The 26,448-nt window shown below is 36.5% G+C and overlaps 2 protein-coding genes and 1 non-coding gene across 22 annotated transcripts in view; all 3 read left to right on the forward strand.

Moving 5' to 3' along the window:
* EFCAB5 (EF-hand calcium binding domain 5) overlaps window positions 1-4,637 on the forward strand; it is a 181,311-nt gene extending 176,674 nt beyond the window's left edge. For 13 of the 17 annotated variants that reach the window (XM_038548378.1, XM_038548377.1, XM_038548384.1 and 10 more), the window contains one exon: window positions 4,373-4,637. In XM_038548378.1, the coding sequence (XP_038404306.1) occupies window positions 4,373-4,566 (194 nt within the window). In that variant the 3' untranslated portion in view covers window positions 4,567-4,637. The remainder of the gene's footprint in view (window positions 1-4,372) is intronic. The other 4 variants (XR_005364730.1, XR_005364727.1, XR_005364726.1 and 1 more) reach the window with 4 other exon arrangements.
* A 7,990-nt stretch (window positions 4,638-12,627) lies between these two features.
* The window catches only part of NSRP1 (nuclear speckle splicing regulatory protein 1), a 54,395-nt gene continuing 40,574 nt past the window's right edge, over window positions 12,628-26,448 (forward strand). Inside the window, exons 1-3 of one of the 4 annotated variants that reach the window (XM_038548404.1) lie at window positions 12,731-12,780; window positions 13,226-13,255; window positions 13,826-13,919. In XM_038548404.1, the coding sequence (XP_038404332.1) occupies window positions 12,761-12,780; window positions 13,226-13,255; window positions 13,826-13,919 (144 nt within the window). In that variant the 5' untranslated portion in view covers window positions 12,731-12,760. Of the gene's footprint in view, window positions 12,781-13,225; window positions 13,256-13,825; window positions 13,920-15,195; window positions 15,292-19,867; window positions 20,041-26,448 lie in introns of those variants that run through there. The other 3 variants (XM_038548408.1, XM_038548407.1, XM_038548409.1) reach the window with 3 other exon arrangements.
* MIR423A (microRNA mir-423a) lies at window positions 13,024-13,082 on the forward strand. Its single transcript, NR_049392.1, has one exon. It is a non-coding gene; the product is annotated as a microRNA mir-423a (primary transcript).

Raw genomic sequence — 26,448 nt, forward strand, 5'->3', positions numbered from 1 at the left:
GATCCCCTAAGTAAGTGTTTTTTTTTGTTTTTTTTTTTTTTTTCTCTTTAAATTTCTATTTATTTATGATAGTCACAGAGAGAGAGAGAGAGAGAGAGGCAGAGACACAGGCAGAGGGAGAAGCAGGCTCCATGCACCGGGAGCCTGACGTGGGATTCGATCCCGGGTCTCCAGGATCGCGCCCCGGGCCAAAGGCAGGCGCCAAACCACTGCGCCACCCAGGGATCCCTAAGTAAGTGTTTTTTAAAAAATTTTTTGCTTACAACAAAAATGAGACTAATATACCTACAAGAAGTCAATGTTCCACCCGGAACAAAATTCTATTCAATTTTGGATAATTCAAGAAAATGTAAAAAAAAAAAAAAATGTGTTTTTCCTCCTACTTACCACTGGTTCTTTCCTGATAAGCAGGAAGCAACACCCTACAGTACATTTCAGACTACATTAAATTAACAATGACATATTAAGTGCCTGACTGCCATAGCAAATATGAGTTTTCTGACCCACATGAAAACTGAAATATGCACACACACATGCTCTTTTAAGTATACAATGTTGCATGGACATTGAGCTCATTGCATGTAACGGTAATATGAAGAGGTGGCATAGGATGTATAGAACAATAGAAATAAAGGAACTAAAACTAAGAACTAATGATAAAGAGAGGAACATTCAAGACATACTGCTGATCTTGGATTATTAGTTGAAAGGAGCAGTCACACTTTAACTTTGGAATTTGATGCTTAAGTATTTCATTATTTTTGCTTTGCCCATCTTTCTAAAGATTTAACTAATCTAGTGTTAAAGCAGAGATCCATAAAGGGAATTTGAATTAGAAATATCCTAAAACAGGGCAGCCCCGGTGGCGCAGCGGTTTAGCGCTACCTGCAGCCCGGGGTGTGATCCTGGAGACCCAGGATCGAGTCCCACCTTGGGCTCCCAGCGTGGAGCCTGCTTCTTCCTCTGCCTGTGTCTCTGCCTCTCTCTCTGTGTGTGTCTCTATGAATAAATAAATAAAATCTTAAAAAAAAAGAAATATCCTAAAACATCCCAATGTTTTCAGCGAAATCAACTTCTTATGTAAGTTTGATTAAATAGAACCTACAAAAATACCGTAAAATGTTTCTGAGTCAATAGGTTCATAAAGAGATTTGAAGATTGACCCAGCTACCCCGCTCAGATGCCTTCAAATAATTTACTATAACCTTTATCAAGGCAAAGCAAAAAAAACACAATTTCTTATAGTTAGAAAAGAGACAAAAGTAGTATATCTGCTTCAAAGAATTAATGAAACCTGTGCAACCTGACATCTGCCAAGCTGCAAAATCTGGCATCTCTCCATCACAAGAGGGCAGTAGCGCTCAACCATCTTTAATGGAAACCCAACAGAGCCAAGGAGGCTTCATTAGAGAAATCATTACAGCCAGTTGTTAACACATCAATCTTTCATTGGAAAACTCAGGCAAACAGGAACCACAGCCCAGATAGGTCCAGAGCTTCTGTCCCCGGTAACAAAAAGACAGGAAATAAGCAAAAGGGGCTTGTGAAAGGGAGAAGCCTCCCTCCCCATCCTCATGTCCTTGAATCACCGTGGAGATGGCTGACTAGCTTAATAATGGCTGCAGATAGGGGTCTGTTTCATTTGGATGTTCAGATAAGAACACTGTGGCAGGCATCAAGGGAACAGAGCTCTTAATGGGGATTTGGGAAGGGCAGAATAAAAACTGTTGGGTGCAACAAAGCTGATATCTCAGAAAATGAATTAGGCTTGGTTTTAGGAATGAAACCTTGAATAAACTTTAGATTCATTAACATTGGAACATTAAGATAATCAAAGTAAACTTTGCAACCTATAGCATACCTTGTAAAGGTTCCAGGAAACTAATTAATACAACAGGGATCAATTATAACAAATGCACCTCAATATTTTTAAATGTTTATGTTGATTGGTCTAATATTATATAACTTGAGATGAATCAGGTATTTTTAATGTGCTCTCATGACCAGCATCTGTTTTTGTTTCCATTCATTATGGTCACTTATGTTAATAAGCTATAATCTGAAAAGACTTTTAAGATTTGAAAAACCTAACTTAATCATTCCGTACTTTAGTCCCGGAACAATTTAGAAAAAAGATAGTACTTCTGTGTGTGTTAAAAGAGAGAATTTTACAAAATTGTACCCCCATGTTTTAAAGTTACCCTCAAATAAAAATTGAGTCTTGTGAATATTTCCCAGTTTTTATGTGACTTTCATATCTCATATTGTACCTTTTGTTACCAAAACTTTGAAACCATAGAAAGGCTAAATCTAATTCAAGGAATCTTGTTCCTTCATATATATAAAAAAAAAAAAAAAAAGGGCTAGAATATAGGGAAATAAAATATGTTCTGTCATTCTAATAGATACCCATGAGGCACAGAATTGTCATTGTTGTCAATAAGCCATTGGATAGAAGATGATATTTAAAAACTCCTATTCAATTATGAGTATCATTTAATGGTTTAGTCAACTCAAATTAGCAAACATTTATTGGGTTAGGCACTATAGTAGACAATAGGATTAACAAAAATGTATAAAACACCAAGCTGAGGGTGAGAGTCAACCTAAAAGAAGGAAGGTAATTAATATGTTTTAGAAACTATAACATTGTTAATCCTCATAAAATATCTGAGGTATTATCCCTGTTTTATGGAAGATGAAACAGACTAACAGCGATTAAGTGGACTGCTCAAAGTCACAGAACTAGTTGGTGTAGAGCCAAATTGGAACCCAGATCTGTTCAACTTTTATAATTTTTTAAAAAATATTTTATTTATTCATGAAAGACACAGAGAGAGAGAGGCAGAGACACAGGCAGAGAGAGAAGTAGGGCCCATGCAAGGAGCCCGATGTGGGACTCGATCCCAGGACTCCAGGATCACGCCCTGGGGCGACTGGCAGATGCTCAACCACTGAGCCACTGAGGCGTCCCTCTGTTCAACTTTCAAAGCATATTCCCTTTTCATTGGACCATTCTGTCTGAATATTAGTCATTGACTCCTGGGGAAAAGTAACTTTTATAAATGACAGTTTAATAGTTTTCAATTTGACAAATGAAACATCAAGGTGTGCCGTGATCACATATTTTATTATTTTATTAAAGATTCATTTATTTATTGAGAGGGGGGGAGAGAGAGAGAGAGAGAGGCAGAGACACAGGCAGAGGGAGAAGCAGGCTCCATGCAGTAAGCCCAACGTGGGACTTGATCCCGGGTCTCCAGGATCACACCCTGGGCTGCAGGCGGCGCTAAACCGCTGCGCCACCGGGGCTGCCCATGTTTTAAAATAAATTTTAATTAGGAAATATTTTTTTTTAAAGATTTTATTTATTCATGATAGTCACAGAGAGAGAGAGAGAGGCAGAGACACAGGCAGAGGGAGAAGCAGGCTCCATGCAGGGAGCCCGACGTGGGATTCGATCCCGAGTCTCCAGGATCGCGCCTTGGGCCAAAGGCAGGCACCAAACCGCTGCGTCACCCAGGGATCCCAGGAAATATTTTAAACATAGAAGTTAGAGGGGTGCCTGGCTGGTTCAATCAGAAGAGCATGCAACTCTTGACCTTGGGGTTGTGAGCCCAAGCCCCACATTGGGTGTAGAGTTTACTTTAAAATAAGTTAGGATTAACACCTGTGTAGTCATTACAGTGCCATATGCTATATTCAATCTTAACGCTATTTATGAGTCAGACACTTTTAAAGAAATAAAACATTATAGAAACAGTTGAGACTTTCTATCTCTCCTTGATCCCATTCTCTTTTCTCTCTAAAGTTAACATTATGATTTGATGTTTATCAGTTTTATGCATGATTTCTTTTATTACATGCTTATGAATCTATAAACAATATAATATTATTTTGCAGTGTTTTGGTTTATCTAAAAGAACATTTGTTTAAACGATTTTATTTATTTATTTGAGAGAGAAAGAAAGAATGAGCAGGGAGGTGGGGCAGAGAAAGGAGAAGCAGACTCCCATGCTGAGCAGGGGATGATCTCAGGACCCTGGGATCATGACCTGAGCCAAAGGCAGATGCTTAATCAACTGAGCCACCCAGGTGCCCCAAGAACATATTATTTTACAATATACTTTTTGTGATAATTTGTTTTTGAGATTTATAATCAAAAGTAGTTCTAGTTCTTTAATCATAAAATGCTACATAATATTATATGAATATAGCAACATTTATTATAATCTATTTTCTTATAATTACATAAAATTCTGCTATGGCTTTAACTTAACATACCTAATGAACTTTCATTATAATACTAGAACTTATATTTTAATAATAGAATTACAAAACTATCCGAATTAACTTTTTTTTCTTGGTACAGGTCATTCTCGAATTGAAGTATGGAAATTTGGTAATATTGTCATCGAATACCTATACCACTGGGCACACATCTGCTTAGCTCTCATGGAGCTAAACAAAAAACCAAGCAGTGCTATTTTACCCCCATTGCCCTCCAAAACTGACTCCTGTGTTTATGCAAAAATGCCAAAGGGAAACTTGCCAGGGAAATGCTAATGAATTGGTACTGTATTTAGGATATTTTTGTCATGTTGTTTTGTTAACTATAAAACATTTTCAATTGGAAAGGAGTGCCACATAGACATATTCTTCTCCTAGACATTTACCTCAGCACTTTTAAAACAAAAATGCTACCTAAGGAGAAATTGATCTAAAAACTATCTAGTTAAGGTAGTCGTAACCAAATATATGTTATACAATATATTTAAAAGTTTCCTTTTAGTCTTAGCTTTGTATCTGCCATGGGACTCTTGTGGTTAATCAGGTAGAGTTATTTTTATTCTTTTAAGGTACAAAGTAAAGACTGAGGATTTAAGGGGAAAAAATGGCAATTTTTACATTAAGAGTACCAAGTAATAAAGATTTTAAGAAATGAACTGGGAATTGTTTTTCTAACTTTTCAGAGACTTAAGTGAGCACCACTTCTTCTTCCTCCCCAGCTCTGGCTCCCCTCCCCACTTATTTTAACAAATTATTCCGATGAATAGAAATTCTTGTGGAAAAATGTCCATGACTCATGGAAAAAAGAAAACACTTTTTTTTTTAATAACAAAAACCTCTCAAGTTCAAGAACTGCAAAAAGAATTTATATTTATTTAAAGCTTATTATTATGGCAAACTTTACTGCTCTTTTGTGAGATTTCATCTTTGCAATAAGATATCTGATGAGAGTCCATTTTTAATAAAAATTTGGGAAATTAAACTTCATTTTCTTTATTTTGTTGACAAAATGTGATGTGTTCCAAACATCTTATAATTTGAGATTGGAGGCCCCTTCTTAACCTTTTCTGATAAGATGGCAGTGTTATTACCAGTCCTCATCTCCTGGATGCCCAGTTTTAACCTATAAGCCTATTTCATATTTAGAAGAGGGCTTTTCAGGGCATTTGCAACAACATTTCTAGGAACAATGTTCTTGAAGATATTAAACTGAGAGTCACATATCCTGATGGTTTCGGAACAAGCTTATAGAATTCACTGTGCATACAAATGGCATTTTAGGCAGTGAGGAGAGGACATTTTTGCAGAATGCTACCTTCTTAACCATTATCACAGGCATTAGGTTAACTAAATGGCATCTAGCCTAATGAGAACAGATATCATACATTTGCGTGGATTTTAACTCATTAAAAGTAATTTCATACTCCATTTCATTTGATCCTCCCAATAACCAGTAAGGTAGTCAGTCCAATATTATAATCCCCACTTTATAAATGAGGACATAGGCTCAAAGAGTGAGTTACCTAGGTCCAAACAGCTAGTGAGAACCAGGGGGACCTAGCATTCATCTTTCCTAATTTTTGCCAGCACCTCAGTCATCTCACAAACACTTTTCAACCTTTACCAAGCTAATGACCATGTGATCAGGCTTTTGGAAACTACTTTAAAATTAAGCAACCAACAATTAAGATTAATTGAATTTATTTGACCATCATTCAAGTAAAATACCATGCCTTAACACCAGGAACTTACTTTAAGTGAAGCAGATGCTGTTTACACTTGGCAAAAATTTGGATACAGATTTATATTTAAATCTATTTATTGGATAGATTGATTTGAATAATCTGAACAGATTGAATTACCTATAGTTACATATACTTCAGAAGCATATAATTGATTAGATTTTTATTGGCTCTCTTTGCTGTAGCTTATAGGTAACAAGGACACTGTATGGTGTCAACCATCTAGACAATTTTCATTCTTTTTTTTTTTTTAACTTAAAGGAGATAGAAGTTTATTGAATATACTAAGGGAGGAACGAGTAAGGAGAGACTATCTACCAGGACATGGTGGTAGGGCTAAAATTATGGGGGAAATGAGAGGGTATGAGAATGTATGCAATTTTCCTTCTTTGGTAATTATGTCCAGTTTAAGTAGCCCATTGGTCAGCTAGGGCCTATGGCTATTTTGAAGTGGGTCACTTAATGAGCCTGTTTGCATTCAGCCCAGTGGTCATGGTGAGCCCTTTAGCCTTTCTCAGGTTTCCATTGGTCAAGCCTGTTGTCTACAAGTGGCCTCTACATTCTTCCCCACCTACCCCCCCCCCCCCCCCCCCCAGAGATCAACAATGACAAATCTTTGGCATTTGAGCAGAGGAATCATCTTCAGTAGCTGCTTCATATTGAACAGAGGAAGGCATGCTGTCCCTACCTAAACTTGTGGATCCATCAAGGGTTTTGTGCAGTCATAGACCAGAACATGGCATTATATTAAAGTGCTGAGAGGAGATTTGAGTGAATTTAAGTGAAATTCCCTAGTGGCCAGGTCCATGGGATTTAGAGGGAGGGGACCCTCTGATGGCATGGGCTGGAATCCTTGTGGAATCATCATTTGTATGTAATTGTTGGATTCAATCAGATGCATAGGAACATATTTTGCCTGTAGATCAGGATGGCAGCTGGACCCAAGGGAACAAAAGGAAAAGGGGTGGGGAGGTGGGGCAAAAGAAGCCAGGCAGCTGAGTTAAATCAGCATCAGGAAAGGGTCCCAGGGATTCCTGGGTGGCTCAGCAGTTTAGCACCTGCCTTTGGTCCAGGGTGTGATCCTGGGGTCCCAGGATCGAGTCCCACATCGGGCTCCCCGCATGGAGCCTGCTTCTCCTCTGCCTGTGTCTCTGCCTCTCTCTCTCTCTCTCTCTCTCTCTCCATGTCTCTCATGAATAAATAAAATCTTAAAAGAAAAAAAAAAGGAAAGGGTCCCAAATGAGTCCATCATGCATGCAGATTTCCCTAGATGAGCTTCTACTGTCAAGTGCACTGTCCATTAGGAACAGAGACTTCAGAGAGATGGAGTGGAAGATGAAAGGAAAGGGATTCTTCACCCTCAGAGGCACAGGCAGTCTGACTTGTCTGCCCTCAGACCTTTAGATCACACCTGGGAGCCATCCTGGCCAGAGATCTTCAGTTGTCTGAGAAGTACTAGGGTTAGACTGCCAAAGGGCCCAAAAGAAAGGAGAGGGAAGGAAGGATCAAAGGGCAAAAGGGGCAAAAGGGTAAATTCCTCACCCTTTCAGCAAGGGTGGTGTGGTGGGCTCCCCCTGGGGCTTCAGATCCTCACCAAGGAATAACCTTGGCCACGGTTGTCAGTCCCCTAAGGAGTACTAGAGTTGGTCCATTGAGGAAAAGTCCTGGGAAATTCCAAGAGAATCTGAGAATAGTCTCCGCCCAGGAGAGGTTCTCCATATGGGCCACAAAATGTGGGACATTCAGATTGGGTGAAGGCCGGTGGTGCAGGCAGTGAAAGAACTCACCTAAGGCAGAAGAAAGGAGATAGAAGTTTATTAAACTGTAAAGGAGCCTCAGTGGCCAGGACAGCAGAGGAGAGATTGTCTGCTCCGAACATTTTCCTTTTTAATTATGGCTTTCCATGGTCTAGGAACAAGTTTTCAAGACAATGATACTGGAATCTTCAAAAGTTCCTGTTGGTTCTTTTAACAGCTTTATTGAAATATAACTTATATAGAATATAATACACCCACTTAACATGTACAATGTAATGGTTTTTAGTATATTTACAGAATTTGCAACCATTACAACAATCAATTTTAGAACATTTTCATTACCCCCATAAGAAACCTCATGCCTATTAGTAGTCACTCTCCATTTTCCCCCACCCAAGCCCTAGGCAATTATTCATTTTCCTTCCTGTATGGATTTGCCTACTCTAGATATTTTATATAAATGGAATCACATATTATGTGATTTCTTGTGACTGATTTCCCATTCCCTCTTAATATAAGCTACCAGCTACTCTTACATTCTATAGACATCCCCAATCCACTGACTCATATCTTTTTGCCAGTAATATTGGGAATTTTCATTCTTCTCATGGGAGGTTTATGTAATGCCACTCTCACCTAAGCCCACCCTACATCATTAACTCTGTGTTCTTACTCTCCCTTATATGATTTTATTATAAAGGCCTCCCTCAATAGATAATATCAATTAATTAAATATTGCCTATTTCTTTGTGATTAGGCATGGTAATTATACTCAGAGGGTGTTCCACTTCCTAGTCATTAATTCTATTTTACCTCTCCTCAATCTGCTGCCTGGGCTTAGACTGTCCTGCCCACAAGCCACAACCAGAAGGCACCTCTTGGTGGCCATATTTTGTTCTATATGACCCTAACTCTCCAGCCATAGCTTTTTGCCAAAGGGAGACCAATTTGTGAAATGGACTAATATAGAAAGTAACCAAACCATGGATAAACCAAACTGGGAAATAGCAATAGAAGCAGTGTCTAGAAGGATAGTTAAGTGTTTAGAGAGGCCAAAAGTTTCATGCCAGGCCTTAAACAAATTAAAACATACTGACTTTCAGGTAGTACAAGTTAGCAGAAACTGTTGGTAGAGAAAAAGTTTAGAGAATGGGTAGGGATAAGAATGCACAAAAAGGCAAAGGGTACAAAAAACACCAGAGACTTAAAGAGTAAGGAAATAACATCAGTAACGTTAATGTCAAATGACTCAATGGAAGATCCATTAGTTTGGGTGCTGAGGACCCTATAGTTGTGTTGGATCCAATTCTAAGTCAACTGTTCTGTTCTTGAGGTCTTATTTCTAAAAGTCTAAGAATTATCTCTTGTGTAACAGACAGGAGTATGGTAGTGATGATACCATCTTTTATTGGCTTACTCTGCTTCTTTTCTTCCCGCATCTTCAATGAAAGTTCCTAAACTCAGGTTCAAAATGTTAGGAGGTTTCTCTGTGTTTCTGATTCACTGATCAGGAACCACCATTGCTGCAAACTCTGCCAAGTGACGGAAGAACCTGAGCTCTCTGAAACCCTTCTACCTCTGGGAAAATCATACAACTCCTTCACTACATCCTAAAGGTAATGGGAGAATACAGGATCCAATACACCAATTCAAAAGCTCACTTTATATATAGGATATTGAGCTGGGTAATTTTGTATAACTAATTCCCTATTCAGTCTCTTCAAGCAAGAGGCAGACAGTCTTGGCAGAGGGCTTGATTTTTACCTTTTATTGATTCTTTTTATTTTAAGCAAAATAACATATACTCATAGTTTAAAGAGTCATCCTGTTATACAAGGTCTTTTAAGACCAGAGCATTTCTCAGTCTCTCTTCCCCCCTATTTTTCTTACTTCTGAGTCAACTACTTTCAATTCCTTTAGCTCAGGCATTAATAAACAGCCCAAGGACTAAATCTAGACAGTTGCCTATTACAATATAGTTTTATTTAAAAAAGCCATGCTCAGGGGTGCTTGGCTGACTCGGTGGAACAAGTGACACTTAATCTCAGGGTCATAAGTTTGAGCCCCACATGTGACATAGGGTTTACTTAAAAAGGAAGGAGGGAAAAAGAAAGAAGAAAGGAAGGAAAGAAGAAAGTAAAGTCATGCCCATAATGTTTATGACTGCTTTCCAATTTTAGTATATGCGCTGCCGAAGTGGGCATTTATGACTGCTTTCACACTACAAGGGCACAGTTCAGTAGCTGCCAAGCTACTAAGACCCCAAGCCCACAAAACCTAAATATTTTTTATTTGACCCTTGGCACAGAAAGTTTCCCAACCCCTATCTTGGCTTTTCTTTTGATATGTACCTCCACAGTGTGAATGAACATGCTGTGTGGCTACATTTTCCCCCCGATTTAAACAATATTTATTAGCCTCCCAGTATGCATTACAAGGATTTAGCTTCTTGCCCATATGTGTGTTGACACACACAAACACGAAACATTTCCTATTCCTCCATCCTTTACAATATATTACAATGTAATTTAAGTTAGAATAGACTGATATTTAATTTAGCATTAGCATTGTGATTATGTATGCTATTTAAGGGCTTAGCCATGAGGTAAATTATAATTTTCCTTTTGTAAACATTTTTTCACTTTCCCTGGAATTAATGTCAAAAGAGTGGCTGGAGTGACCATAATAATAACACACAAAGTTGATTTCAGAGCAAAGAATATTACCATGATAAAGGTCATTTCATAATGAAAAATAGGTCAATTAAGAAATCACAGCAATCTTCAATATTTATACATCTAATACCAGAGTTTCAAAATCCGTGGAGCTAACACTGATAGAACTGCAAGTCCAAAGAGACAGGAGTAGATTACTGGTTACCTAGGGTCAAAGGGTCTGGGATAAAATAATTGACTAATGGATATATGCTTTCTTTCTTGGGCATTAAAAGTACTCTAAAATTGATTGTGGTGATGGTAGCACAGCTCTCTGAATATATATTAAAAATCACTGAATTATACACCTTAAATTTGTGAATTGGGGGTGCCTGGGCGGCTCAGTTGGTTAAGTGACTGACACTTTATTTTGGCTCAGGTCACGATCTCAGGGTCGTGATATCAAGTCCACATTGGGCTTCGCTATGTTGGCTGTGGAGCCTACTTAAAATTCTTTCATTTCCCCCACTTGGCCATCCCCGACTTAAAAAAAAAAAATGGCTGTACTAGATAGAAATCTGATATACACAGAAATGGTAAATATGTGAGCAAACATAATATATTTATTTAAAAAATGTTTTTGGAAGATAATTGCTTAAAGCAAAAATAATTATGTGTTTATAACATAGAAGTAAAATGTGTGAAAACAATAGTACAAAGTCTAAGGGAAAATGGAAGTACATTTTTGTAAGGTTTTTAACTTATACATAGAGAAGTATATTCTTACTTGAAGACAGACTGAGATAAATTTTTTTTAAAGATTTTTTTTTTAATTTATTTATTTATGATAGTCACAGAGAGAGAGAGAGAGAGGCAGAGACACAGGCAGAGGGAGAAGCAGGCTCCATGCACCAGGGAGCCCAACGTGGGATTCGATCCCGGGTCTCCAGGATCGCGCCCTGGGCCAAAGGCAGGCGCCAAACCGCTGCGCCACCCAGGGATCCCGACTGAGATAAATTAAAGATGTATATGAGAAACCTAAAGTAACACCTTAAAAAAAACAAGTATGGCTAATAAGCCAACAAAGACGTTGTATCATAAAAATCTTAAGGTGAATTGTAAAAATTTCTTGATCAATCCAAAAGAGGGCAAAAAAAAAAAAAAAAAAAAAGGAAAATAAAGAGCAGGGAGGGTTAGAGAACAAAGAACAGATTGGAAAACAGAAAAACTGCAACCATACTCATAATCACTTTAATAGGGGGTTTCTATACTCATAATCACTTTAATATGGGGTTTCTAAACAACATAGTAAAAGAAATTGTCATATTAGACAAAAAAAGCAAGACCCAAATATATAATACTATCAATATGTGACCCACTTTGACTATAAAGACACAAATAGGTTAAAAAGGTGGGAAAAGATATACTATGCTAACAAAGCTGGCTGTATTAATATCACATACAGTACGTTAAAAGAGGGTAATTCTCAATGGCAGAGATCAATGCAAGAGGACCTAACAATCCTAAGTGTTTATATACCTAATAACAGAACTGCAAAATAGAAGAAACAAAACTGACAGAATTGAAAGGAGAAATAGATCCACAATTATAGTCGAGTATTTTAACATCCTTCTGTTAATTGAAAAGATTATCTTTGGTTGCCGTAAGACCAGCTTGGAATGGGCCAATTGCTAGTGAATGAACAGACGGAATGTGACTAGATTTAAAAATATACATATATATGATTTTGACTTCTATACCCAGTATTGACACGTTATTCATCCCTTTGTCCCGTGAGCACAGGTCCTGTATTAACGTATAGATTTTCATCTTCTGCCGAGTTCCTGGAGCCAGGTATACTCACACAGATTACCTCCGTGGGGCGGGGGGACACAAATATCGATAGCCTTAGGGCAGTGTTTTTCAAATTTGAGTGGTTATCAGAGTTACCTGGAGGGTTCGCTAAAATTCAGATTGCTGGGTCCTATCTCGGGAGTTTCAGAGACAGGAGGTCTAGGAAAGGGCCAGGGAATTCGCATTTAACGAATTCCCGGATGATGCTCCACACTTTGGGAACTACTGGCTTAGAATTTTGTCATTCCTTTCCTCCCATTAAATTCGAGACAGCCAGTGGGTTTCCAAACAAAGCCGAAGGCCGTAGGAGTCGTCTCCCCATAAGGCGTAAGCAACTCAAAAGGACTCAGCAGCCACAAGTGGTCCGCACCTCCCAGACCCGCGCGAGAGTTTACGTGACGACGTCGGCGTCGGCGTCAGCGTCACGTCGGCGTCAGCCACGTTCAGCGGAGACGGGAGCAAGATGGCGATTCCGGGCAGGCAGTGAGTGATCCGGGAGTTAGGGTCAAGCTGGGAACGGAAAATCGCGGCGACTTTGTCTTTGGCCGAGGAGTAAAAGTGCGCTGGAAATGAAGGGGCTTGTGTCGTCAGGGATAGAGACGGGGAAAAGCGAGAAATCCTGAGGAACATATTCCCCTCCCCCCCCCCCCCCCCCCCCCCACATTTTCCAGGATGGAAGCCCGAAGTTTGAGGGAGAAACTTGTGAGGAAATAAAGGAAGTTAGGCTGAGGGGCAGAGAGCGAGACTTTTCTATTTTCCAAAAGCTCGGTCTGAGGCCCCTCAGTCTTGCTTCCTACCCCGCGCTTGAGTTTCTCCATGGTTGGATGCTTTCATGGGCAATGAGAAGAGACAATTCCTGGCTTCCTTAGACGGCCTTATTCTCCTTGGCTGCTCAAGTCCTGATTCCCGCCCTCCCTTCTTGTTTTAGGAATGTTGTGCTGAGAAACCACAGAAAAGGGTAGGCATATAGGGAACTGGGGTATACATTACCGCAAGAGAGACAAACATTACGTGTTCTTGGAAGTTTTACCTTTGATGTATAATCCTTACTTCCCGTGATCTCGGCATTTTAAAGGCCAAAAACGTGAGAAACTAAATGAGTTGGATCAGACGGTTCTCTGAGATGATCCAGGACAGCAAATGAACTCAGTAGAGTGTAGTGGGCATTTGCCCCGTGTCTACAGGGGTTTCTCAGTTAGTGGGCATTAACAGCTTTCCGCTAACATGTTCTTTCTAAAACGATACTATTATTTCATTATCTAAAACATTCTTTAATTACTTCTTTTCTTTGATTAAAATGGTATTTGAATTTGGCTCTTGTCTGCAAATAGTTACTTAAAAGTAATACTTATAAAATCTTAACGCACATTAGAATTTTGAGATCACTAAAAAGCAGAAACTGTTACATGTTCATAACCTATATGATATGTTTTGGCGTGTTAGCTTCATCTGGAAGAGGTAGTGGATGTATTATTTTTTAACATTTAAATATAATGGTGTAATTTCTATTTCAAAAAAAAAAATGCAGGTATGGGCTTATTTTGCCAAAGAAAGCACAGCAGTTGCACCCTGTTTTGCAAAAACCATCAGTGTTTGGGAATGATTCTGATGATGATGATGAGGTAAGGGAACCTATGTTTTTCCGTTGCATTGTTGGAAATAATAATATTTTTAATAGAACTTGCAAATTTGATGTCTTTGCGTGCCTTGTCATCGCAGTGTATCTGGAGTATTATATAACATATAATGTATTGTATATATAATATATACACTCTAAATATTATATGTAAGTATATATGATATATAAGTTTGTGTAATGTATAGTATGTGATAATTATATTTACAGCATTATCAAAAGGAATATTTAAAGAAAGACTTCTCACTGATTTTTTTTCTTCATAAGTGATACATGGGTGATCTAAGTATTTTTTTAAGTTGTGAATTTCAGTTATTTCTAAGCAGTTATACAGAGTTGTTTTAGACAGCTAATACTGATGTGACAAAATTGTTAATATACAGATCCCTGAAAATGAGCTATTGATACTACTACAATAACATCTAATGTTAATATTTTTTGTTTTAGCAGCCAAAACAATGTTTTCCTGTGAAATCCACAGCTTATAGTAGAAACAACCCCAAATGTATCTATCCTTGTCTAATACTTAAGTCGTTTTCTGTATTTCTAGACTTTTGCATCAGTTAATCTCGTACTTCGTTTGTTCTGGCAGACAGGTAGCTTTTCTTTCAGTTTTTACAGATGTTATAATGCAATAGGTATATACTTGAACATATTGCGTTTTATAATGTTCAATATACTTGAATATACTGCTTTTTGCTTTCCTTCTGTTTAAGAAATTGGTTCTGGATACAGTCTACTTCCCTACATTCTGCCTAGACAACTATCACATTATGATTTTTATTTGCATATCCCTGATGGCCAGTGATATTGGCCATTTAGATAGCATCTATGGAGAAATGTCTGTTGGTATCATTTGCCTATTTTAAAATTGGATTATTTGTCCTTTTAAGAGTTGTAAATTTTCTTTATATATTCTTTTTTTTTTTAAAGATTTTATGACAGAGAGAGAGGGAGAGAGAACAAAAAGGGGGAACAGCAGGCAGAGGGAGAGGGAGAAGCAGACTCCCCACGGAGCAGGGAGCCTGATATGGGGCTCCATCCCAGGACTCTGGGATCATGACCTGAGCTGAAGACAGACACTTAACTGACTGAGCTACCCAGGCGCCCCATCTTTATATACCCTAGATACTAGTCCCTTATTAGATATAATTTGTGAATATTTTCTCCCATTCCGTGGGTTATCTTTTCACTTTCTTGGTAGTATCCTTTAAAGCACGAAAGTTCAACTTTGAGAAAGTCCAATTTATTTTTTTCCTTAGGTTTCTACTGCTTTGGTGGCGTACCTAAGAAACCACTCCTTAATCCAGTGGCACAAAGATTTGTACCTGTGTTGTCGTTTTACTACTTAAATTTAGGTCTGTGATCCAATTTTTTTTTTTTTAAAGATTTTATTTATTTATTCATAGAGATGCAGAGAGGGAGAGAGAGAAAGAGAGAGGCAGAGACATAGGCAGAGGGAGAAGCAGGCTCCATGCAGAGAGCCTGACGTGGGACTCGATCCAGTGTCTCCAGATCACGCCCTGGGCTGCAGGCGGCGCTAAACCGCTGCGCCACCGGGGCTGCCCTGTGATCCAATTTTGAGTTAATTTTTGTATACTGTATGAAATAGGGGTCTTTATTATTTGCATATAGATATCCAATTGTCCCAGTGTCGTTTGTTGAAGACTATTCTCCATTAAAATGACAACACTTCTGTCATTTGTTCTAATATACAAATAAATATATATATATATAACCTACCATGGACATGCTTATTCTGTAGTTTCACATCCTGGCATACCATGTAACACAAAGCAAAAATCTGAGAAGGATGGATATACACAAGTGATTTGAAAAGTTTACATATGTTATTGTTCTTTCTTTTCCATTGTGAAATGAGGCTGGACAGTGGATACACTAGAGCCAGAAAAGCTGGGCTAGTCCATTTTGCTCTTTCTTCTTTCTGTCTACCCCTCCCTCTTTTCTTCTCCCCTTCTTTTACATAGAGGGACTTTAATTAGTTAATTAAAGTTAATTAGTTTAATTAATTAGCAGCGAATTAGTTACATAAATAGTCAAAAAGAGGATGGTGAGGCAACCCAGAGATTAGCAGTAGTAAGAGCAAGTAGTGATAAATGGAGGGATACAGGTAAGATACAGGTCTTGGAGGCCAAGAGCTAGGGTGACCTGGGAACTGGATTCTTACAGAAGGAGCTGAAGCCACTGGGGAAATTCCGTCTTAAGTAGAGAAAAACGCAGAGAGGAATACTTTGTTTTTGATCTTTCCAATAGATCATCTTTGTTTTCCTTTGGTAGAGCTCAGCCAGAAGCCAACTGACAAGAAAGTTGTAGCTTAGTTCTTAATGAACAGAATATAAAACTTTTTTAGTGTAACAACTTACCAATAATGAGATCAGTCTGATGAATTCCAGCTTATTCTTATACTGAGAAGTAAATTTCTTAAGTATATTTAAATAGTTGTGACGTTTGAATATAAATCTCTTATTTAAAGATTAATCAACAATTTAGGCAGCAATGAAATTATTGGTGCCTTGGGGAAAATGTGGAGAAAGATATTTTATGGTTCTTTCCTAAAGAGGGCATTTGATATACCTGGAAAGGAGCTGCTACAAAGCAAATGCATTGGTGCTTGCAGCAATTAAGAAGCATTTGAGAGCCCAAATTTAAGATTAGACTTTGTTTCCAATGGTCCAGCAGATGGGGCCCTAGTAAATGAATTCAATTTTAATATATACTTATAAATCCAGAGTAAGTTTTAAAAGTAGGAAAGTACTATTTAAATGATTCGTCTTTTAAAAATTATCGAAACTAATTAGAAGTAATTATTTTTGTTCAAAGGTAGAGAAGATGGGAGTTTTTACCCTATATGAGTAAGAAGTTTATATTGTATCCAAATGCTACTGTCTGATCATGTGTTAGAAAAGTTTTGCTGTGATAGTAATGTTTATTCCAGTGTATCCTCTTCCAGTCCCATTGCCACCACCTTCATTACTTAGATTTTAATAGCTTTGTAACTAATTTTTTTTATCATCTGTCTTCTTAAATTAATTTGAAATACTGTTTACAGATTGATCTTTTTAAAGTTCTATTCACTGTAACTCTTGCTTTTGAACCTAATCGTATTTAAAATCTAAACTGCTATTGAAAGCTTGACATTGAAAGCCTTCACTGTGCTCTGGCTTCCAAATGCTTATTAACATTTTTCTAACTGTGCTCCTCTATGTATGTATGTGTCTGAGTTTTTTTGCAACTCTGCTTTTCTTCACACTAGAAGTCTCCTCATTCTGCGTGTCCAAATTATAGCCATCTTTCAAAACCCATTGCAAAAGCTGCTTTCTTCATTTCCCTCAGGGGAAGCAGTCTCATCCTTTTTTGGTCGCTGTTCTTTTCTTAGCACTTAGCTTTTTATACCTTGTGTTGTAAGTTACTTGAAAGTCTTTTTACTATATGAGCTCCATGGGTTAGGTTCTGGATATCTATGCTGATACGTTTACTACATGTAAAGTTACTTACTCAGATGCTTTAGCTGTCTGAATTGTAAAGAGCCAGGAAGTAGATGTTTGGACTTTGCAGACTAACTGTTGAACTTCACTCTCTTGCTGTGAAAGCAGCCATTAGATAATATGTAAACGAACGAACATGACTAATGAATGTATTCTAATAAAACTTCACTTATAAAAAGAGGGGTGGCTGGCTTTGGCTGTAACTTGCTGACCCCTGGTCTACACAATTATTCTCAAAAGTACTTGTGATAACCAGTAGTTTTTCACAAATGTTGTAAGATAGTCAGTGACTAAAATAGATTTTGCATGACAGGTTAAACAAGGAACTTCATTTTAGATGTTGCTACTAAGTGCTTGTGCATTTTGCAGAGCCAATGGCTTTTCCTTTTAATCTTGGCAACTGAAATACTTATTTCTAGACAATGTTCTTGTAAGATCCTATTTTACATTGTAATTTCATGAAAGAAGTATGAGCAATACAACATGAAAGTTGTTGCAGTTTGCTATCTTTATCCAAAAGCAACAATTTTCAGATTAGATCAAGATACAGAACTCTTTGATCTCTTTACAGAATTACTAAGTTAAAAAAAAAGAATTACTGAGTTAAACTAGATAGCAAATATTTATTAATTTAGTTTTCTTAAACGTGTCAGAAATGTCAGATAAATGGTGGATGATAACAAAAATTGCACTTTGAGTCACTCAGAAGCCATTGTATAGTCCTTTTATAGGTTAAGCGTTCATTTGTCACAAGATGTATGAAGCATTTATAAAAACACTAATACTTCAGGAAAATGCATTTATAGACAAATATAGAATAGAAATATCTAATAAACATTACAGATATTTCATCATAGTATATTTAAGAAGTGTAAATTAAATTAGGACAACAGTGAGCTGCCATTTTTTACTATATTAGCAAATACTTTTAGAGAATGGTAATGGCAAGGTTTTGGTGAAATGGGTGTTCACACTTGTGTTAGTATAAGTTGGTGCCTCTTTTGGAATGTAGCTATGCAATTTATATCAATCCTTTAGAAGTTAAGTGTGTTTAACTCAGTATATCAATCAAAGACAAACTGTATTTTCCCTTCTAAAATTCTCTCTGGAAGAAATTATCAGAAATTTGAATTAAAGATTTATAGATACTCAAAAATCTTTGTTTCAGGGTTGTTTATGAAGGCAAAAACTTAGAACCAGTCCAGCTTTCTACAATAAGTGTATGGCTAAATGTGGTGTGATGTATATACAAAATTGTTACAGATAAAATCAAAGGAAAAAAGAAAGCATTGCAGAATATTAATTATAGTTGTCTTTGTGTAGTCTACTGATGAACGGTTGTTTTTTGTATTTTTATGTATTTTCCAAATATTCCACAGTAGTTGTATAATTGAAAAAATATTTTTTAAGAAAAATTAATGGTGAATTTGATAAGCATTGTCTATAAGATACTTAGATTTTAAATCATGTTAAAATATAAAAGGAAATAACACATTTCATCTGATAGAAGGCATAATGAAACAGTGAGTATTGGAACTACTTAGAAGCATGAAGTAAGGTGAAATGAGCAGAATACAAAACTGAATAATATAGTTGTATACATATGTGCAAGTAGAAAAATAAATGAAATCTGTTACTTTTTTGGATGATAGCACGTGGGTTTTTTAGTTTTCAAAAAAGTTATATTGTTATTAAAATTTTGAAGAATAGAAGGAAATGAGTGCTTTAAAAAAGATAGCCATAATTGTATATTCTTGAAGTTAGAAACATTAATAAGTAACTGGGTTACATGATAACACTTCATTGCTTTCACTATTTCTTAATCTTTCTCCACTTTAATTGCAATCTTTTAAAAGCATTTTCTAGGAAAGTAGTCTGCATAGGTCTGTTTTTCCTAATGAAAAAACTAATTATTTTGGTTGGATGCCTATTTGGTTTGCTAATAGTGAGAAAAAGTTAAAATGTTAATCTGTCACAACAGTATAGTACATCTGAACCTATAAAGTTTCAGTTGTGGTTTTTCGTTAGTTATAATAATTTTCTATTTCTCTGAATATAGTCTGGTATAGTTAAAATGACAGTTTTATGTAAACATGACAAAGCAGATTATGTATGGAAAGCAGAAAATGTATATTATTTTAGTGGTGACTAAAAATTTTTCATACTTTTCTCATACTACTAAAATGAATTCCTGGTAAATTCATGATACTGAGTATATCTAACAGCAATATAAGCCATGAGGGATTTGAAGTAATTGTGCAGTTTTACTAAAAAAGGCATCCCTATGACTTGCTGTCCATAAGTGAAACAGAAACCTAAGAAAATGCAAGAGGAGAAAAAAAGACAGCACTAAATGATAGAAGTCTGTTACAAGGAGTGGGACAGATGACAAAAGAAGTCTATTCTTTTCTTTTTTTTTTTTTTTAAGTAAGCTGTACACCAAGTATGGGACTTGAACTCACGACCCCATGATCAAGAGTCACATGCTTTACTGACTGAGCCAGCCAGGTGCCCTGAGAATTTTCATTTCTGTTCCCAACCTATTGGAAGGTAAAATTAGAGAAGTAGCTGAGTGAACCCAGATTATGAAGATGAGATGAGGTAGGAGTTTATTATCTTTTTTAGGAAGGAAATGCTACTATTAATCATGAGTCCTTGTAGATATGTATAATTGGTTTGTGAATCTATATTTAAATCTATGCATTTTTAGCCAGACTTACTTATGTTTGCAGATGGGCAACTTTTAAAAAAAATTTTTGGTATGAAATATAATGCGCCAGCATTATTGTATTTTTCAGCTTGAGTGTTTTGTTTTATAATTTCTATCTCTTTATTGGTATTCTCTATTTGATGAGACATTGTTCTCATACTTTAGTTCTTTAGATGTTTTCTTTGGTTCTTTGAATGCATTCTGTGTATGGATCATACTTTCTTGTTTCTTTGCATGTCTCTTAATTTTTGATTGGGAACTGAAAGTTTAAAATACTACCGTTTGCCAACTCTGGAAACCAGAGCCTTTCCTCTTTCCAAGGTTTATAGTTTTTTGCTGTTTTTTGTTGTTTTTTATGTAATGGCCTTGCTGAACTAATTCTTAAAGTTTATATGTTTTGTTGTGTGTGGCCACTGAACTCATGTTTGGTTAGCTTAGTGGTTAGCTAATGATTTGACAGAGATTTCTTTAAATACTTGTTAACTAATAAGTCTCCAGTCTGCCAAGGGGCTCTAATTGCAGGGCATGTCTGCAGTATACCATCAGGCATTTTACAGCTTTGCCTTAGCCTTCACTTCTTGCTTGTGCAGAGCCTCAGGGTCCGTTGTGAGAGTTTAGGACATTCTCAGGTCTTTCCTGATCAGGCACAAATGTCTGTATGCATGTGGACTTCATGATCCTCAGGAATATGGGAGAGCTTTCAAAGCCCCCTATTGAACATCTTATTTCTCAACATTTTTAAAGCTTTTTGTTTAGCCTATTGTTTTCCCCAAATGTTACAACTGGTATGCATTATGGCAGGCAGCCCTGATGTTCAGCAGTTGTCTTTGATTGTTTTTGACAGACAGCTCCAGGGAAAAGGCTCTTTTACTTTGGTGCTCTGTCAAGTTAAATAAAGGCAGCCTTGTGAGTGGTGTGTCTTCCGGGAACCACCAGACAGGTCCAATAATAATTCTCTGGGATAGAGGTTTTGAAGGATCTCTAACCCCATTCTGCCTTCTCTAGTGGCTGCTAGACTGCTGGTTTCTGTAGCACAATACAATCTGCCATGGTTGTAGGCTGTTGTTTTTAGGCTACCATGACATTAGGGAGGGGATGATGGAAATGGGGGAAGTTAAAATGTTACAGAGTTCTTACTAGATTCAGCTGTTCTTGAATAAATGCTCCCTGGACTCCTTTAAGCCTTTAGTTAATTTCCAGAGTTCTGAAAATACCAATTCTGACTTTTTTTTTTTTTTGCCAGTGTTAAAAAAGAAAGTTTTGTGCATCCATATTCTGCCATTTTCAGTGACTTCCCAAGGTATCTTTTAAGCTTCTCCAATACATTTTTGTACACTTCAGATAAAGTCCTCTTCCTGGTTTTTAAATCACTATTGGCTTCCCATTGCTCTTAGTATGAGGACCAGAATCCTTATTTTTGACTTGCAAAGTCATACATTGTCTTGCTATTCTCTTGCTGTCTTGCCCTATTTGAGTCTTTAAAATTGCCTTAGTAAGTGAATTTTAGTGCACTTTCAAGTACACATTTTAAAAACTAAGTATCTTGGGCAGCCCCGGTGGCGCAGCGGTTTAGCGCCGCCTGCAGCCCGGGGTTTGATCCTGGGGACCCTGGATCGAGTCCCACATCAGGCTCCCTGCATGGAGCTTGCTTCTCCCTCTGCCTGTGCCTCTGCCTCTCTCTCTCTCTCTCTCTCTCTCTCTCTGTGTCTCTATGAATAAATAAATAAAATCATTAAAAAAATAAAAATAAAAACTAAGTATCTTGATTGGACTTGTATTGGTTTTATAGGTTAGCTTAGAAGACAATTGATATTTTAATATTTTAGTCTTTTCATTTATAAAGACGACATATGTCTTTATTTGTTTAGGTGTTTTATATATCCTTTAGTACAATTTGAAAATTTCTTTCAGATCACACACATCTTTTATTAGATTTATCTAGGTACCTTCAATTTGTTGCTGTTGTAGAAGGGACTTTTTTTGTGAATTATTATTACTAGTACATATGAATGCTGCTTATTTTTTTTATTGATTTAATTCTGGTTCCTATATAGATCTCATAACTTGATGATTTCTTTTGAGTTCTTTTCACTAATATTTCTTATTCCTCTGTGTGTGTGTGTGTGTGTGTGTGTGTGTAATTGCATTACCTGGAAACTACAATGTAGTGCTAAATAGAAAACAGTGATAGAAACATTCTTATTACACATCTGACTTTAATGGGAGTTGCTTATAAAGTTTTATAATTAAATGTGATGTTTGAGCTGTAAGTTTTTGGTACTGTTTCTAGTTTACTAAGAATTTTTATTATAAATGAGTATTAAATTTTAATCTTTTAGCATCTATTAACATGAATTTATTTTTTGAAGTTAAGCCATCCTTATATTCCTAGAATTTTTTAATTATTATTTAGTCTGATTTGGTGCACTCTTGCCAGTCTTTTTACTGGTGCTTTCCATTTCTGAGGTCTTTGGCTTAATTTCTTTTCTTTTATTTTTTAATTTCATTGTTGAGTAGTTTTTCAGCAGGTGCTCATAGGGACATATTTTCCTAACAATCTTAATTATTAAGAAATAATTGCTTATTGCTTTTATCACCTAAATATCTGCTTGAATGGGTGTACTATTTCTAGAATAACAATTTATTTCAAAACCTTGTAGCCATTAGTCATTTTCCCTGTTGTAGAATATTCTTATGAGAAAGTACAATACTATAGTGTTTTGTTTTTTTTTTAATCCCTCTTCTAGATGACTTTTTTATTGGCTTGGACAACTAGTGGGTATTTTCTTTTTATTCTTTAAGTTCAATGTGTTTTGGTGCAAATAATTTGGAATTATTTTTTCCTGGAATGAATTGTTGCTTTTTATCTAAATATTTAATTTTTTCTGGATGCCTGGGTAGCTCAGCAGTTGAGCGACTGCCTACTGCCTTCAGGTTCCGGATCCGAAGGGGGAGTCCCATATCGGGCTCCCTTCGGGGAGCCTGCTTCTCCCTCTGTCTAGGTCTGTCTCTCTCTCTGTGTCTCTCATGAATAAATAAATAAAATCTTTAAAATTAATATATAAATAAATATCTAATTTTTTTCATCATTTCCCAAAAATTTATTATCACTGTATCAGAATACTTTTTCTGATCCATTTGCTAGGTTATCTTTTTAGAGGATCATCTTGGTTTTTATATTGTTGTGCACTTATTCATTATGTCACTCAACAAATATTTAGTGATTTCTGTTCTGTGCCAATGAAACAAAACAAAGCCATGGCCCTTGTGGAGCTTACATTCTTGTGAGAGGAAGAGAGGTGATAGTTATCTAACAGATAAGTAAATTACATGTTAATTTACAAGGTGACAAGGACCAAGATAAAGTAAAGCCAGGTAACATAAGAGTTAAACAGATATTTGGGGAAATTAATCAATTTTTGTCTTTTTTCTCTGAATTAAACATTATCTTAAACCTTTGTTGGTATTTAGGTCTTTTCTGTTTTTTGCTGTTTCTGATTTATTACCTCTAATGGTGTTATTTCAGTCCTCAGTATGTTTTCTTAGTTCTTCAGTCTCCCTTTCCATCCCTTTTATTGTTTTATTACCTGACCATTAACTCATTTGATTTAATTTGTGGTCTTATTCTGAAGGGATTTGACAGGGAAGAGAGAGAAGAGTTAGAGATGATAACTTAAAGGAATAATAGTAGAGTTAGTGGAATTTTCCTTCTTGTTTTCTTAGGATAGAGATGATTTATGTATGTTTAAGCTGGAAGGGAAGAAGCTAAAGAAAAGAAGAGATTATATAGCTAAGGAAGCAAAAGTGTCAAGCAGTAAATTGGTGTATATCCCACACAGAGCACTTGGGTAATAGTAAGATATTTGAATCTGGATCTGCCTGATTCCAAAGTCCATGCTTTTAAACATTATAATACTTCCTTTGAGAGGTAGGTTGTTTATAATAGAATTTTAAAAGTTTGAGAGAGCGGTGCCTGGTGTCCCAGTCTGTTAAGTGTCTGCCTTTGGCTCAGGTCATGATCTCAGGGTTCTGAGATCTAGCCCCACCTGGTGCTCTCTGCTCAGTGGGGAGCCTGCTTCTCCCTCTCCCTTTGCCTGCTGGTCCCCCTTGCTTATGTGCACTCTCTCTCTTTCTCTCTCTCTCTGTCAAGTAAGCAAATAAAATCTTGAGAAAAAAATTTTGAGAGAATGGATTTCAGAAAAAGGGTTAGTCTGGGGACTGGCAGAGATCAGACAGACTTCAGAGACTCCGTCTTGTTTACTGGTTGGAAAAGGAACACAAATAGAAGTTATGTTGAGACATGGTTTTTACCATGTGAAATTGCACAGCTCTGCTTCCAGTGATTTAGGAATATTTTAAGGAGATGGGGCTATTAACTTTCAACAAAGTGGATATTCAGTTGTCCAGAATATTTTTTTGAGGAGTTTCTCCCCAGGGTTTTCAGTAGAGGTGTCACTACTTCCAGAGGGGCATTGGGAAATTTTTATGGCGGCTCCTGCTTATTGTAGTTTTTGAGAGTATTATTGACACCAGTTTTTGATGTGGGCCAGGGAACGTGGATATTCTGCATTTCATGACCCCCATCTATATAGGTAAGATCCTATAGATTAAAAACTATAATTTTATGAGGCTATCCCTAAGTTCTTTTTGCACATAAACACAAAATCTTTTGTACATTTTTTTTATTAAATAAGTTTAACCAAAATTTTAATCCTTTTAGAAAAGTATTCTTACATGGCAAAACATATGCTAAAATTTCCACTAATTTGTTTTGTACATCAAGAGATTATATCTTATTTTGTTTTTACCAGGGGAGAGGGGGAGAGAACTTTTACAGAGAGCTCATTTAAAAAAATTCTGTCACCATCATCAATATCACTTGTGATATTTAGTTATCAGTTCTGCAGTAGCATTTGTATCTATAGCATTAATGGTGATTATAGTGAGTCTATGTAGTAGAATGATACTTTGATACTTACTATTTTCTAATATGCTTATGCAGTTACACATAGAAATACAGTATTATTCCATTATAAGTTACTTCCCTTTATTCTTTATAGTTCTTTATGGATGTATATGTGTGTATCCAAAGCTGCACAAAAAAGAAGGAATATGTCTATAATTTTAAAAAATTGTATAGAAGGTTTATTATCTGTGTTTCATTTCAATATAAAGAGCCCTATAAAAGAAGGGTATTGAGTATAATAGGACTGAGAAGTACTGTTTTGTGCCTTTCCCAGTGATGTAAAATGGTTCATTTATTGTATATTAAATTCCCATAAATATGTGGGTCTGTTTCTCTAGACTATTCTGTTCCATTGATTTCTTTCTGTAATCCTTTTCCAGTGCAGTTTTATTTCAGTTACTCTAGCATTATAATTTGGTTTGATATATTGGTTCTAAGATGCTTCATTAGTGATACTTTCTTGAGTCACCAGAAAGTGTCAGTGGAGATTTTCATTTGGCATATCATTATTGCCTCCTGGGTGACAGCTATTATTTTTAAGATGTCATCAATTTCTGAGACATTAAAATGTGAAAAAAATGTGTTGTAAAATCATTGAAATAGGGTGTTGTTATCTTCATTTTACAGTTGAGTAAATGAGCAGAGAGTTTAACTTGCCTAAGATCACATAGTTAATTGATTTCATAGCTCATATGCTTGATTGGGGTCTTTTAAATTTATTGTTATATTTTTTCTAAGTATTTATTGCTGATATATAGCAATAGTTACATTTGCTCTAGGTTCATGGTAAATACCCTTTTTCAAATTGGAGAAGTTGCCCTCTGTTGTAGGTATATCATTTCTAAATCTTTTTGTTTACAATTTTTGGGTAATCCTGTCTACTGGGTCCATCTCTATAGAGTTCTATCAGATGCTCCTCCCTGTGAGAAAATATACTTTCTGCCCTTGATACTAAGCTTATCCATGAGACTTGTTTAACTAGTGGAATGTGAGTGAAACTGATAAGCTATATCTGAGCAGAAGCTTTCAGAGCCATCTTGATTTAGGCGTTGCTTTTCCGCTCTGCCGATATGAACAGCGTATTGCAGATAGGGTCTGCCTTCAGCCTGGAATGAAGTCAGTATGGACCTACAAGCCATCCATAATGGACATGTAGCATGAGCAAGAAATAAACCTTTATACTGTAAGCCATGGGATTTTGGTTTTCGTTGTTTTTTTTTTTTTTTTTTTAAGATTTTATTTATTCATGAGAGATGCAAGAAAGAGGCAGAGATATAGGCATAGGGAGAAGCAGGCTCCCCTATAGGGAGCCTAACTTGGGACTCTATCCTAG

The sequence above is a fragment of the Canis lupus genome, chromosome 9 (genome assembly GCF_011100685.1).
Source record: "Canis lupus familiaris isolate Mischka breed German Shepherd chromosome 9, alternate assembly UU_Cfam_GSD_1.0, whole genome shotgun sequence".
In the NCBI taxonomy this organism is placed as follows: Eukaryota; Metazoa; Chordata; class Mammalia; order Carnivora; family Canidae; genus Canis; species Canis lupus.